The sequence below is a fragment of the Dioscorea cayenensis genome, chromosome 13 (assembly GCF_009730915.1).
Source record: "Dioscorea cayenensis subsp. rotundata cultivar TDr96_F1 chromosome 13, TDr96_F1_v2_PseudoChromosome.rev07_lg8_w22 25.fasta, whole genome shotgun sequence".
Lineage (NCBI taxonomy): Eukaryota > Viridiplantae > Streptophyta > Magnoliopsida > Dioscoreales > Dioscoreaceae > Dioscorea > Dioscorea cayenensis.
Genome location: NC_052483.1, coordinates 148,693 through 163,122, shown reverse-complemented (window position 1 = coordinate 163,122; position 14,430 = coordinate 148,693). Strand labels below are relative to the sequence as shown.

Below are 14,430 nucleotides of genomic sequence, written 5' to 3'. Positions count from 1 at the left end.
TATAAACAGACATATTATAATAGTTACCACAACATTGATCCTGCATGTTGCACTACATTAATCAGTTGTTCTGTTATATCTCATATTTTGATTTTTAGAAACTGCAATAATACATTGTATGACATGTATGCCTTAACAGAATTTGCAGAAATTGATGCACTACATTGGTTAATTTGTTTCACAGAAGTTTGATTTGTTACTAAACTAAACTAAACTAAACTATCTCTCGGCTCATTAACTCTGATTGGATTATTGAAAGAATTGAGACAACTTCCTTCATGCTAGGCCTGCTCTCTGGATCATGATTCAAACATGCCACACTTAGCTTCACCATTGCCATTACAAGATCAAGCTGACTATCATCCCTCATAGCAGGACCGATGAACTCAGTTATTAGCTTGGCTTCTTCATTCAGGGACATTATTATCACTGCTGATAAGAGCCTTTCCTTTCCATCCTGCTCAAACACAGGATCCTTCCCTGTGATCAACTCCAGCAAGACCACTCCAAAGGCAAACACATCAAGCTTTGGAGTCACCATTCCTGATTCTAGATACTCTGGTGCAATGTAACCAATAGTTCCTTTCACGTTCTCTGTGATTTCACAACCACCTTTCTTCCACTCTGATGCTCTCGCCTGAGAAAAATTTGAAATCTTTGCTCTCAAGTTCCCATTCAGGAGAATGTTACTGCTCTTAATGTCATTGTGCACGTATGGTGGCTCTGCAAAGTTGTGGAGATAGTCAAGTCCCTCAGCCACATCTACAGCAATCTGAATCCTCTGTTTCAAACACCAATGTCTATTGTTATAAAGCCAATCTTTCAGAGAACCATTCTCCATGTACTCATACACCAGATAACAGTTGTCCATGCCTAAGCTCACGCCGGCAAGGCTAATGAGATTGAAATGGTTGAGCTTGTGCAGTATATTGACCTCCTTTGAAGCTTCTCTGCAAGTCTCCTTAATGGCCATTAGAGCACCTCTGAGCACTCCCTTGTACACTGAACCCCCAAGCCTGCGCTCTGAGCTGAAGTCATCTGTCGCTGCTTCCAGTTCCTCCATTCCAAACACTTTAAGTGCATGACCTGCACCAACCTGATATTCAAGAATTTCTTTAGGCAGAACACATCTCTTCCTCTTCATCATCTTCTTCTTAGCAGCAGCCTCTGCAACTATCTTGCGAAGAAAATACAGAGCAATAGTAGCACTGATGATGAAAATGAAAGCAGCTCCAATACCAAACCACAGAGGACGTCTTCCTTTTGATCCCTGAGTCATGACAGGAGGAGCAAGTACTGGTCCAGGGGTGGCACCCGGTGGAGGATATTGAACTGGGTGGTGAATTATGGTTTGGTTGCTTGAAGGTGGTGTTGGCAAAGGAATCAAAACAGTGGTGAATGGAAATATAACAGGGTCTTCCTCACTGAACCCATTCGCAGAAACGATGCTTTGTTCACTAACTTTGAATCTCTCACGTAGGTCTGATATGCTATCATTCTCAAAAATGGGGTATGTTAAGAGATAGTGGATGCCATTGTTAGTTTGATATTTTGTAGGACAAGCACACCTAAGAGGTACTAACAATTTAAGTCCAGCATACAAGTCATTATGATCATAAGGATTCTGGTTTGCTAGGGAACTGCAGGAACTAAGTCCCTGGTAAACATAGGTTGCCAGAGAATAGTAAGTATCACTGTCTCCTATCACATAATATGTGTTGGCCTGGTAGTACTGACCTGAGCAAGAGCAGTTGACAGGGATGATCACCTCCTTGCCTTGTGTAAACTTGTGAGATTTTGTAACGCTGTTTATCTTGGCAAGCTCAGAGGGTTGTATGGACATGAGATTGGATATGGAGGACACTGAAGTGAAGTTTGGCTGGGAGTTAAATACAAGAAAAGTATTGCAAGAGAGATGATAGCCGTTGCAGGTGTAAAGGTAGGATGGGGATGGAGGAGTTGTGTCGCCTTTGATGCTACAGTTCACACCACTGCCTGCATATCCTTGCTGAGCTCTGATGATCATGATGATGTTTGAGGTGCAGAGCATAAAGAAGATGAGGGGGATGATATTGATTTGCAACAAGTGTTTCATGGTGACTTGCTGATGGTTTCTCTATTGCTCTTCTTCTCTTCTTGGCAGACAGATACAAACAATGGTGATCAATGAAAAGGCAAACAACCTGGACGAGACCAACACCTTAGTCAATTTAATATATACTCTGAGATGTGACTGCAAGCTTTTTTTCTTTTAAGCATTGTGGAACAATCATTGTTGAATAATTATTTCCGCAATGATTTTCTAAGCAATTCAGTTTGTTGAATATTGCCCCCCATCTTTCTCCATGGACTGTAGATACTAGACTTGGTTGTGACTAAGACATGAGGAGGAAATTGATTTGCTTGTTCTCCTCGGATGAAAATTAAATGAGCTTACACCTACTGCAATATTTCACAGACGCACATATAGTTGACTAGATTTTAGTTTTCAACCAAGATTTGAGCTTTCTCTGCATTTTATCTGCTTTGATTGCAAGTTGTACTTTACTATTTCCTATGAGTATAACATCATACATATTTGTTATTCAGTAGTCACATCATTAACTTTTGATAGTTGTTTATTCTCAAATTTAGCTGGATACCTGTCTTTTTTCCCAGCCATGACGCTGGGTTCATTTACTTTGTCAAACACGTCTCATTACAGTTTTTTTTTCCCGTTAAATAAATGTGATAGACCACTAATCACTTTAATTTGATTTCACACTTGGTGACAAATTGCAATTCAATATATCTCTTGTTCAGGTAATTAGTTTTTCTTTTCTGATACGCATGTGGATCCTACTAATCTAACAGCAAAACCATACATAGGAATTAAAATATTTACTTGAAACTATCTCAGGCATATTAATTCAAGTGATTGGCTGATTATTTATTTGTTCCTGCAATTCCGAAAAATAGATACAGAATGGTCATATTGCTCTGCAATTCTAGGCCTAATTTATGAAATTTATATATTCAAATTTGTACAGTGATTTAGATTGATATGAATCAGTGAATTAAATGAGAATAATGAAGTTTGTCACTATTGATGTTTCTTTTCAGTGCCTGCTGCAAAAGGAGAAAAACTCATCTATAAACAGAATCGACCGTGGCATTACTGACTTTATTGAAAACAAAATGCAATACCGGCCAAAATTATTTATACTTATAGATCTTATGCTTGGGGTTCTGAATATGCTCTTGTTGGCACATAAACAAGGAAACTGAAACAGAACAAGATAGAGCCCACCAGAACTTAAAGAACAAAGAAGACAAAAAAAACTAAAACTACACTAGAATAGAACTCCTAAAAACATAACCCGAACTGATTAAAAGTTCTCATAAGCCAATCGGGATTTTCTAATCCTTGGTGATATAGAGACATTAGAACCCGAATGCTTCAAACGTCCAATTAATTTAGTTAAAAATTAAAAATTATTTCCCTAATGACAATTCCCTGCCAGCAATGAGCATCATCCTGATCACTACCCAGCATCACTTTGAATCTAGCTCTCTAATAATGACAATCCACCAACAACATCTGTTCCAGTAATTAACTGTCATCACAACTCCGAAAGCATAAACATCAAACTTTGGGGAAGAAGACATGTAGCCCATTGTTTCAACTTTCAACAGACTCATCCTCATTTCCGCTTTCATTACAAGACTAAAATATTCAATTTTGGCCCCACAAAATGCCATCCACAGATATTTTTCTGCTTCCTTGGTTTCTGTGGACATAAGCAGGTTTAATATATGTGGCGGTGAAATGTACTTGGGAGTTGGGAGTTGAGACCCTACGTTAGCAACAACAAGAAGATATTTTCAAGTAGGAGATCTAGGAGTTGGCCTACTTTGGGTCTTGAAGAGCCTGTCAAGTGAACAAGACTTGGAAATGCAGCAGTGTTAGCTATGGTGAAGATGTCTTACAAACTTTGTTAATTGGACTTTTAAATTGTAATAATACAAGAGATATAGGCAACGTCTGAAACATGTGCAACATAGTGGTGATGGCGATGGGCGATAGCCAAGAAGAGGAAGCAAAATTTTAACTTGTATCGGCAGGCCCAATTGTTGTTTAGGCCTTTAACATTCATGTTTGTGTCACGTCTTGATTCAGTGATGCTGACTATTGCTTGAAATCGTCCTCTCAGTGAGCATCATCCACAAAAATTCAAAGCAGTGTTTTACACGACGAGGCTGGAGTCTGGAGACAGGTCAGAGGGCATTCAATTCCTCGTGGTTCTCATGCCGTGGTACATGTGTATAGTAGTTTAATTAAATGTTGAAACACACCACTGAACTTGGACGCCGGGCCCCCACTTCCCACTTTGGCAAATGGCATTATGGCAACTAGCTAGGATCAACTAACTCCCGGATGATCCCTTTGATGGCTCTCCACATGTTGTCATTGATCTAATGGAATCACGTGGCATTGCACACTAGCTCTATCTGCATGCCAAATTTCACTACCCAACTTTTATACAATTTAGATCCTTGAATTTAAGGAACTCTATTATTTTATTTCTTATAGTTTTTTTATAAATAAATCTTCCGTCATGTAATTCTAAATCTTCAGCCATGTAATTCTAAAGAGATAATAAAAAATATTTTTAACACAAAATTACTTAAAAAAATAAATTATAATTTGAGAGATTTTGAATTCATAAACACGAGTATTTAAGTATTTACCAGTGGGTAAATTCACGGTTCCTATGTAATATGAATATTGTTCAACAGTTGCATAATAGGTTCCATTTTCCGGGTTCGTTTATCTGGTGCGTTCCTTGTAGAGGCTGGACAAAAACGATCAAAAACCCGTGAAAGGCCTGTAAAAATAAGAATATTCTTGTATAATTAAATAATAATAATAATAATAATATGATATATATATATATAAAAAAGAAGGTGATAAAACCAGGAGCAATCGCATCTCTGGGTTGTGGGATTTCGTTGCGGAGCTTCGTCGCAATATCCGATGGCGACGGTCACCACGCAGTTCGCTCGCTTCTCTTCCACTGTCCGAGCCTCCTCCGAAATGGGACCGCGACCACGCCGCCGGCAGGTCATCTCGGTCCGCTGCGGTGGCTCCCCAGAGGACAGCTCCGCTGCGAGCACGCTGGATCCGAATTTCGACAAGAAGGCGTTCCGGCATAACCTCACTCGCAGCGACAACTACAATCGCAAGGGTTTCGGCCACAAGAAGGAGACTCTTGAGCTCATGAACCAAGAATTCACCAGTACTACTCTTGATGTCCTCTTTAATTTGGTAAAAAATTTCAGTTTTTCTCGTTTGGTTTAGCTTTCTGAGTTGCGGAAATTGGTAGGCGATTTGATAAAGACGCTGAAGGAGAACAATTTCGAGTATACGTGGGGCAACGTGACGGTGAAGCTTGCGGAAGCTTTTGGGTTCTGCTGGGGAGTAGAACGGGCGGTACAGATCGCCTATGAAGCTAGGAAACAGTTTCCGGAGGAAAATATTTGGATTACTAATGAGATTATCCACAATCCAACTGTTAACAAGGTTTGAGACACACTGATTCCCTTGTTTTTTGGATTATGATTTTTGCTGTTCGGAGTAGCTGATTTCTGAATTCAGTGATACATGCCACACATGAAGATACTAATCAATTGGACGTTTCAAAGGTTTAATTTTTCTTTCTTAATGATAGCAAAAATGCTCATAATTCTGTGTTCATATGTGTTTTTTTGTTTGTTGGTTGGGCACTTCTGTTTTGAATACTAGCATAGTTTTTATAAGTCTCAAATTTTCTTGTTTGAAAAGCCTAGACTTGCAAAAAAATTGTTCACTTTCTGAGTACCTATTTCTCAACTGGTTTATCACCACCAATCATGACTGATTTGTGGATACAAAAGTAGGTATGACCATGGGACACAATTCTAAACTCCGTCCTAGTAAACATTCAAATCAAAACATAGCCTATCACAAGACATCATATGATTGTAATTTTCTATATATCTTTGTCAGTGGAAGGGGACCGCCATGATTTTGAGTAATGTGATTCGATTAAGCTGCCTAACACCAAGTAGTGTTCACGAGCTCATCTTTAATGGAGAATAGTGAAGTAATTGGTGTGAGAATTTTTAGATCTGTTTGTGAGCCAAAATTTAGAAGTGCCATTATAGCATTTTTGTTCAATATATTTCATTTTGAGGTTTGCATTTGTTGTTGCTTAAGTATTGATAGCTTCACTAAATCATAAGGCTGATTATTGCATAATTCTGTTTGGGCCTTTGTGGAATTTGGAAGCCTTTGTGTCTGTACGATGTGCTTCAAGGCTTAGAAGTAAGGATCGCCTGGTGTCAACCTGTTTTTGTTCATGCCACCTTGTATTCTTACTTTATATACAACTGCAAAAAGTCTGTTATCCATCTACCAATCTTTGCTTGCCATACTTTTCAATTTCTTGGTCTTGACAGGGTCCTATCTAATTCTCCCACTAACTCAGTGGCCGAAGAAGGCTGCAAAAGTTATTGGATGTTTTTTTAACAAGAGTAGGTTCCTAGATATCTAATTCTCTCAACAAATTGAGATTTTGAAAATTGAAAGTAATTGAATACACCCTTATAAGTACTAATAGAAGAGTTTCATGCGCCATTAATTGATGCCTTATGATGTGTGTATATAGGCTCTTAACTATTGATGATCTTGATGTGTGTTGATTATTTCTTCCTTTTAACATGTGCAATGGTGGAGCATGGCTGAGAAATATGTTTGTGTCAATAATACAGAGGTTAGAAGAGATGGAAGTGCAAAATATTCCTGTGGATGATGGAAAGGAAAATATTTGATGTAGTAGACAAAGATGATGTGGTTATTTTGCCTGCTTTTGGAGCTTCTGTTGATGAGATGTTCACTTTGAGTGAAAAGAAGGTGCAGATTGTTGATACGACTTGTCCTTGGGTCTCAAAGGTATTCTTTCAAAGTTTGTGTGGCAGCTTTTGCTACTTGTAGTATGTTGCTCTTGTTGGGATGCTGATAACTTTTTTCTTTGACTTCCAACTATTTTGAAAAGGTTTGGAACACTGTGGAAAAGCACAAAAAAGGTGATTACACTTCCATCATTCATGGAAAGTATTCTCATGAAGAGACCATAGCCACTGCCTCTTTTGCAGCGAAGTATGTTATTGTGAAGAACATGTCAGAGGTATAAGGTGGATTATGCTCAGTATGGAATTCTTTAAATATGCTTTCTTGCTTTCAATATTTTCCATTGCCATACTTCAGTCTTCAAATAGTTATCTTCTGAACCAAATTGCATTGTATAACCATATCCCTCAGAATTATTTACTTACTACTTTGTTTGATCAGGCTATGTATGTATGTGATTACATTCTTGGAGGTAAACTTGATGGATCTAGCTCAACAAAAGAAGAATTTTTTGAGGTACAGCCTGAAGTTTCTCCAAATATATGGACCACAATGTCAGTTGGTTAATCTCGAATAAGTCTTTGTGACTGCAGAAATTCAAATATGCTGTTTCACCCGGATTTGATCCTGACATTGACTTGGTGAAATTAGGAATTGCAAACCAAACAACAATGCTTAAAGGCGAAACTGAAGAAATTGGTAAATCATTTTTATGTGATGCACATGATATTTGTGCCTTTTGATCATTCATTTTGGTTTTAAACTTTTTTTTTCTGTATAGGTAAACTGGTCGAGAAGACAATGATGCGCAAGCATGGAGTAGAAAATATAAATGAACACTTCATAAGTTTCAATACCATTTGTGATGCTACTCAGGTAATTATTGTTTGCCCTTTGCACTTTCTTTGTAGGGTGGGGTTCTGTGTGTGGGTGTAGAACTAGAACCAAAATTAAGAGGGTGCTGAATTTAAATTTAAAAAGCTTATTAATATTGAACTATTTTATTAATTCAAACTTGAAATCAATTATTCAGTAATATAAAATATACATCGATCTAAAAATTTTTATTTACACTTAAAAACCTATCATATCTATATAATTAACATTTAACTCAACTAATAGTTATGCACTAAATTAACAAATAATAAAATTAAAAAAACAATTTAACTCAAATTCAAAATCCAGTTCAATTATTAAATACAATAATTGTTTAACAAATAATCTAATGAATAATCAAAATTTTATAACAATTAATCATAATAAATATCTAACGATTTTCACAACAAATAATCAAACAATATTTGATAGATAATCATATAAAAAATTAAACAAATTAAGTTAGATATAAAACAAATAAGATAAATCTGGTTGAAAAATAAAACATAAGCTCGGAAGAGATTTCACCTTTCATATATAAATTATAATTATTAATATTTTACTAATATGATATATATATTCATTGTTATGGGCAAGGGGGTGCTCAAGCACACCCTTGCCCCCCCTTAATTCCGCCTATGGGTGTATGGTATAAGTTTGATTCTACCTAGGGTGCTACACTGCTGCACAATTACATCTGTGCTCCTTATTTATTACACAATTGCAACGCATGGATATTATGTTTTCTATGAGGGATGCTAGTCTTCACCAGGGCAACAACTAAATTTGTCATGTGTTTGTTTTTTTGTCTCTCTTTGTTTCTCTATTTATGGAAGATATATCTGTCATTTGGAGAGGGTGGGAATTTTGTTGCACTGATGTGGTTGCTCATTGGTAGCTTGGGCAACTTGGGCTTGAGGCAACTAAATCAAAGCCTTGGCTTTTGTTAAGGCTGCACATGTTCAATTGTCTCCAATCTCTAACTTTGCTGATCTACAATTTTTTTTTTCTTTTAAGTTTATTATTTTGGTGGATTGAACGTGATGCTGCTTTTTTCGTATCAATGAAAGCTCTGATGCTAGAAGATAATTGCATTGCTTTTATGCCTGCATATGTTGTCAGCTATTTCACTGTCACATTAGGTTACTTTTCATTGTGTTTTTGTCTGCCTTGCTAGATACCATGTTGCTGATACTACCATGTCCAAACAAATATGAAGATATTTGTGATTCAGCCAGCCAATACAATTGTGCAAAAACTAATGATTTGTGCCTTCTTTAGGGCCGGTGTCAGTGTTTGATAACCGCTAGTATACATTTAACTGAAGTGATCATTTATTTATTACCTCAGGAGAGACAAGATGCCATGTACAAGCTGGTGGATGAAAAACTGGATCTAATTTTGGTTGTTGGTGGATGGAACTCAAGTAACACTTCACATCTACAAGAGATTGCAGAGCTCAATGGAATTCCATCTTACTGGGTTGATAGTGAGAAGAGAATTGGGCCCGGAAACAGAATAAGTTACAAGCTAAATGTGAGTTCTAATCAATGTGATGCTGCTTCTTGTGGAAGTTTATATGTTTATTCTCACCAGTACCTAAATATTTGCTAGAGTGCTCTAACTCATGTTAAATTGGCAGCATGGAGAGCTTGTTGAGAAAGAAAATTGGCTACCATCTGGTCCAATCACCATCGGGATAACTTCGGGTGCTTCGACTCCTGACAAGGTAATTGATGCCGATTATTCCAATTTCATCATTCTTATTATAAACTCCCTCTGGTGCATTACAAACAGAGCTTAAAAAATTCTGCAGGTTGTTGAAGATGTCTTGTACAAGGTCTTTGATCTTAAAAGAGACGAAGCATTACAATTGGCATAAGAAGAAAACATACAGCAAATGAAATTCTAAGACCGCAATTATTGCTACCAAGACTTATTATTGTTACATTATGTATAGTTGCCCGTTTGGCCTTGGATTATGCAATGAATTGCCAAGATTTTAGTTTTCTAAATATGGAGATCAAAGTGCTATCGTTGAGTTTCAGCTGTGATGTTCTTCTGTTTCCAGAAGTCTCTGGTTTTACATTCCTTGAGATCTCTGCAGAGTGACAAAATATCCCTTAGATAAATTGTTTTCCTTTTGGTGTAATATATATATATATATATATATATATATATATGGGTAAAAAGCTTAAATATCCTATCTTTTTACTTATGTTTTTATTTCGGTTATTTAATTTTAAAAAATATATGATTTAGTCTTCTATTTTTAGTGTATGTTACAATTTGATTATCAGAGTATATATTATTAATAGTGATCACATATGATATATTATGTGGTATATTTTTTTTGAGTTTGGCAGGTATCTGAGATGGTATATGTCACATGTGATCACCGTTTTGGATGATTAAATTATAATAAAAATTAAAAATAAAAGATAATATGAAAAGATAAGAGATCATTTAAGTTATTTATTTAATATATATATATATAAAAGGGTAGTATTACTTATGTTATTACTTGTGTTAACATGAGGTTGAACTTTCAAACATTGGTTGAAGCGGGTGCCCAATCCATCATATTAAAAATAAAAAATAAAATAAAATTGGAGATGCTTAAGCTTATCCTGCCAAATCCAATACAGGCCAAACAACATTGTTGCTGTCACATGGTGCCACGTCAGAAGATTCCTTTTTGTGGGCCAACCTTTTGTCTTTTTCCTCCGTTCGCGGCGCCGCGAAGCCTCCTTGCTCTGCCAACTCTCACGTGCTGTCAGCGTCGGGTCATTCTCTGTTTAAAGCCCCATCGTACGTTTGCCATTCAAGTCTCAACAATGCTCATTACATGTTCAACAAGTCTTGAAAACAAGATGACAATTTTCAAGTTGGATGGATGAGATTCATGAGAAACATGGTGTATGCATGTGTATATATATATTTATTTATTTGTTATGATTATTTTTTTAAAAAAAAATTTACATGTGATAATGGTCTGGCATTTATTTTATCTATGATGTGGTGGTGATCTTATCCATACGAAATGACAGGCATGTCTGTTTACGTTTGTCATTTTTTTTTGTTAAGTACGATGCGAAAGAACTTTAGCAGAAGAGTTAATAAAGCAGATTTATTTTTTTCAAGTCAAAAGAAACACTTGATAACTTCTATCTATGTGTTATGTGTTAACGGTACATTAATCATATTAATACTCTTGGTCAATCACGCCACTTCAGTTCCAGAGATTTCTCTAGATTTTGAGTTCCATTTTTTCACGGTTTGTAGAAAGAAACAGATCACCGGTTCTGGCTCTTTTCCCATTAATTAATTAATATTCAAACCTCTAGTTCATGATTAGTAGAAAGCAGCATTTTCATTTAATTGTTATTTTCCCTATGTGAGAACATGTTTAACACACATGTGTATATGTTTCCCTTTTCTTTTCGTTGTAATTGTCTGTACAGTTTTTTTTTTAAAAAATAAATTATAATTTTTCAATTTTTTTTTTTAAAAATCACAACAACATCATCATGTACAAATGACTTATTCTTCAATATTTTTTTATTTTTACTTTAATAAGAGTGGATAAATGGTAGCGTTTATTAAATATATGTTTCATTATCATGTAACGCACTTAATATATTTTTTTTCAGAACACTTCATATATAAATACCACTCACTATAGAAAAAATAAAAAATAAAAAGGTTCAAACAGCACTACCAGCCACCAACCTGAGTGAGAGAGAGAAGAAAGAGATGAAGAGAGTGGGTGGTGAGGCAATGGCAGTATGGTCTTCTTGCTCCCAAGTGAAGAATGGTTGTGTGGAGTGGGTGGAGAAGTACTTTAAGGACTGTGTGTGTAACTTAAGCAGTGAGATATCCTTTGGTTTTGGTCTTGTCAGCCTCTTTTGCTGGGCTATTGCTGAGATCCCTCAGATCATTAGCAACTACCACACCAAATCTGGTCATGGAGTCTCTCTGGCTCTCCTTCTCACTTGGGTCATTGGGTGGGTTTACACTCTAATACTTGCACTACCTAAACCTATCATACTCTCTATATATTTAAATATATAAACTGATCACTGGTTGATCATGTTCTTTCTTTTGCAGTGATGTTTTCAACTTGGTGGGATGCCTTCTTGAACCAGTCACTGTGAGTACACATGAACTTGATTATATCTTTAACTAATTAATTAGCTCTTCATTTTCACTTAAATCTTGTCCCTTTTTATGAGTGCAGTTGCCTACACAGTTCTATACAGCACTGGTAAGCTATTTTATGCTTGTGATTTCTGTAACTGTCTTTGTCTTTCCTTATGAGCAAAATTAACCGCACTTGGACATGCAGTTGTACACATTGACTACAGTGGTGTTGCTGGTGCAAACCATTTACTATGATTACTTCCTTAGATGGTGGAAATACAGGGGATTTGCAGATAACTCAGAGGTAATTAAAGTTGTTTCTCAAACAGTTTCTAGTTGTTAATTTATCTCATATGATGATTTATTCTTTTCAATGCTTGTTTTCATCGCCATATATATATATATATATGTATGTATATAGAATGAAGAGGAAAAAAGGGTGCCTCTGAATCCAAAATCACAAGTAGATTCAAGTGAACCAGTAGCTGCCATTCCCTCAGCTAGATCTAGTCCTCGGATGGACATTTACTATACGTACGTTGTTTGATTTCTTGTTTGTGCATGAGAAATGAGAGAGTGATGTTTCTCTTTTCAGAAGCTTAAATTCTAATTAAATTACTTTGAGAGTGCAGGTCAGCAAGGTCTCTGGCAAGCAGTCCTACACCTCCATATGGATCATCATCTTATCTTGTGGCTCCAAGAAGTGGTCCATCTGCAACGCTTGGCCATGATTCATCTTCTGACGAAGAGACCACCTTACCAGCTCATAGGGCCAGATCCAAAACCAAGAGAAATTTTTCACGCTCTGTAATTAATAACTATCCTCCCAATTTTTTTTATTTTTATTTTTAGTTTAATAATAATTTAGACTATTTTTTGTCAGTAAAAGACCAAATGGGTGGGTGTGCATAAATCCAATGTTTAAGAGTTTGGTTAATATTAGAGACATTGGCATGATTAAAGATGTGAAACTGTGAATTTTCAGGTGGGTTATGGTACAGTACTCGCTACTTCTGCCAACCTGCCATTTCAAGCTCAATCTTTGATGGTAAAGCACTTGGTTTTCTCTGGAACAACACTCTTGCAGGTATTTGTCTCAGAAAACATGCAAGATTACTTTCATATTCAACAATTAATAGCATAGAATATATATATATATATATATATATATATAACAGGAAACAGGGCTGCAAGAAATAGAATCCAATTCATTTGGCCTCTTGTTAGGATGGATAATGGCTGCCATCTATATGGGTGGACGTTTGCCTCAAATATACCTCAACGTGAGACCTTCACTTACTAATATATATATATTTATAGCTTCATTTATTTTTACTAATTATGCTAGCTGTCTAACTCTGTTCTTTTGATTTATATTAATTTCACCAGATAAAAAGAGGCAGCGTTGAGGTAAGCCAAACAATTCATTGATGTTTTTTTCTTGTCCCTTATTAACAGAGACAGATATATCATTAACAATTAGTTGGTTGTAATTAATTGGTTCTGCAGGGATTAAGTCCTCTTATGTTCTTGTTTGCACTCATTGCAAATGCAAGTTATGTCGGAAGGTTACTACTCATTTACACCAAACATTCCTTCCTCCCACTTTGTGTTTTGCTCACCATATGACCAATAATTAATATTTGGATGCAGCATATTAGTAAGAAGTATGGAATGGGAAAGAATAAAAGCCAATGCACCATGGTTATTGGATGCCATTGTTTGTGTATTGCTTGATCTATTTGTATCCTTTCTTCTTTGTGATCTTTCAGTATGCTTATGATTATTTTTATATTGTTTTGTTGTTTCCAAGTCCAACTTAACTTATATATAGATAATTATACAATTTGGGTACTATAAAGTGATATGCAGAAGATCAACATGCAGTAAAGCAGCACCTACACTTGCCTGAGCGAGTGGGAGATACATGTCTTGATGTTGTGATGGCTTCCTTTTGATGCATTTGATAATAAGTGTACCCACTCTTATCTGCGTAAATTGAATTATGTACATATGAGAGTAGTAGTGGGTTTGTATTTTAGTTCAATTGGATTGGAAACTATATGTGTTCAATGTCTTGTGAAACTATATTTGTTCGTTTTAATGGAGTTTAATTGCAGACTTATCACTGTTCAAACATGTGCTCTATATAATTCATGATTTTCTTTACAATTGGGTTTTTTTTTTTGGGCTTTTGCTTAATTGTATAAAAATTATTTAATGATTGCCGATGTACTCCTTTCAATGCGAAATCTGTTTATATCTCTAAATATTGCTTTCATTTTATTCTATTACTCCATTGGATTTCGATCCAAGGGACACCCAGGATTATTATTATTATTATTTTTTTATAAAATAATAAGTAGATAAACCACATAATCCTAACCTTAATGGTGCATAATGGTTTTTATTGAAAAAGTTTAATAACTGCTTGATATTTCAACTTTTCTTTGATAAAAGGGATCATCCTCTGGTTACTC

At 35.8% G+C, this 14,430-nt stretch overlaps 3 protein-coding genes across 3 annotated transcripts; 2 read left to right on the top strand and 1 right to left on the bottom strand.

Annotated features, from left to right (window-relative positions):
* Nucleotides 1-191: 191 nt before the first annotated feature.
* Nucleotides 192-2,154, bottom strand: LOC120274464 (lysM domain receptor-like kinase 4). Its single transcript, XM_039280997.1, has one exon. It carries the CDS (start codon nt 2,093-2,095, stop codon nt 215-217), a length of 1,881 nt encoding a protein of 626 aa, XP_039136931.1. The 5' UTR covers nt 2,096-2,154; the 3' UTR covers nt 192-214.
* Nucleotides 2,155-4,940: 2,786 nt separating this feature from the next.
* On the top strand, nt 4,941-9,854 carry LOC120274780 (4-hydroxy-3-methylbut-2-enyl diphosphate reductase, chloroplastic). The gene is given in 11 exon segments (XM_039281316.1): nt 4,941-5,279; nt 5,367-5,563; nt 6,793-6,840; nt 6,842-6,973; nt 7,077-7,208; nt 7,373-7,447; nt 7,525-7,630; nt 7,713-7,807; nt 9,158-9,343; nt 9,450-9,536; nt 9,624-9,854. Coding segments are annotated over 11 exon segments (1,386 nt in total). The 5' UTR covers nt 4,941-5,017; the 3' UTR covers nt 9,690-9,854.
* Nucleotides 9,855-11,512: 1,658 nt separating this feature from the next.
* Nucleotides 11,513-14,071, top strand: LOC120274798 (seven transmembrane protein 1-like). The gene is made up of 12 exons (XM_039281336.1): nt 11,513-11,814; nt 11,918-11,960; nt 12,048-12,074; nt 12,156-12,254; nt 12,372-12,484; nt 12,583-12,757; nt 12,936-13,037; nt 13,129-13,233; nt 13,340-13,360; nt 13,460-13,518; nt 13,604-13,694; nt 13,785-14,071. The coding sequence occupies exons 1-12, from the start codon at nt 11,564-11,566 to the stop codon at nt 13,860-13,862; spliced, it is 1,164 nt and encodes a 387-aa protein (XP_039137270.1). The 5' UTR covers nt 11,513-11,563; the 3' UTR covers nt 13,863-14,071.
* Nucleotides 14,072-14,430: the final 359 nt, after the last annotated feature.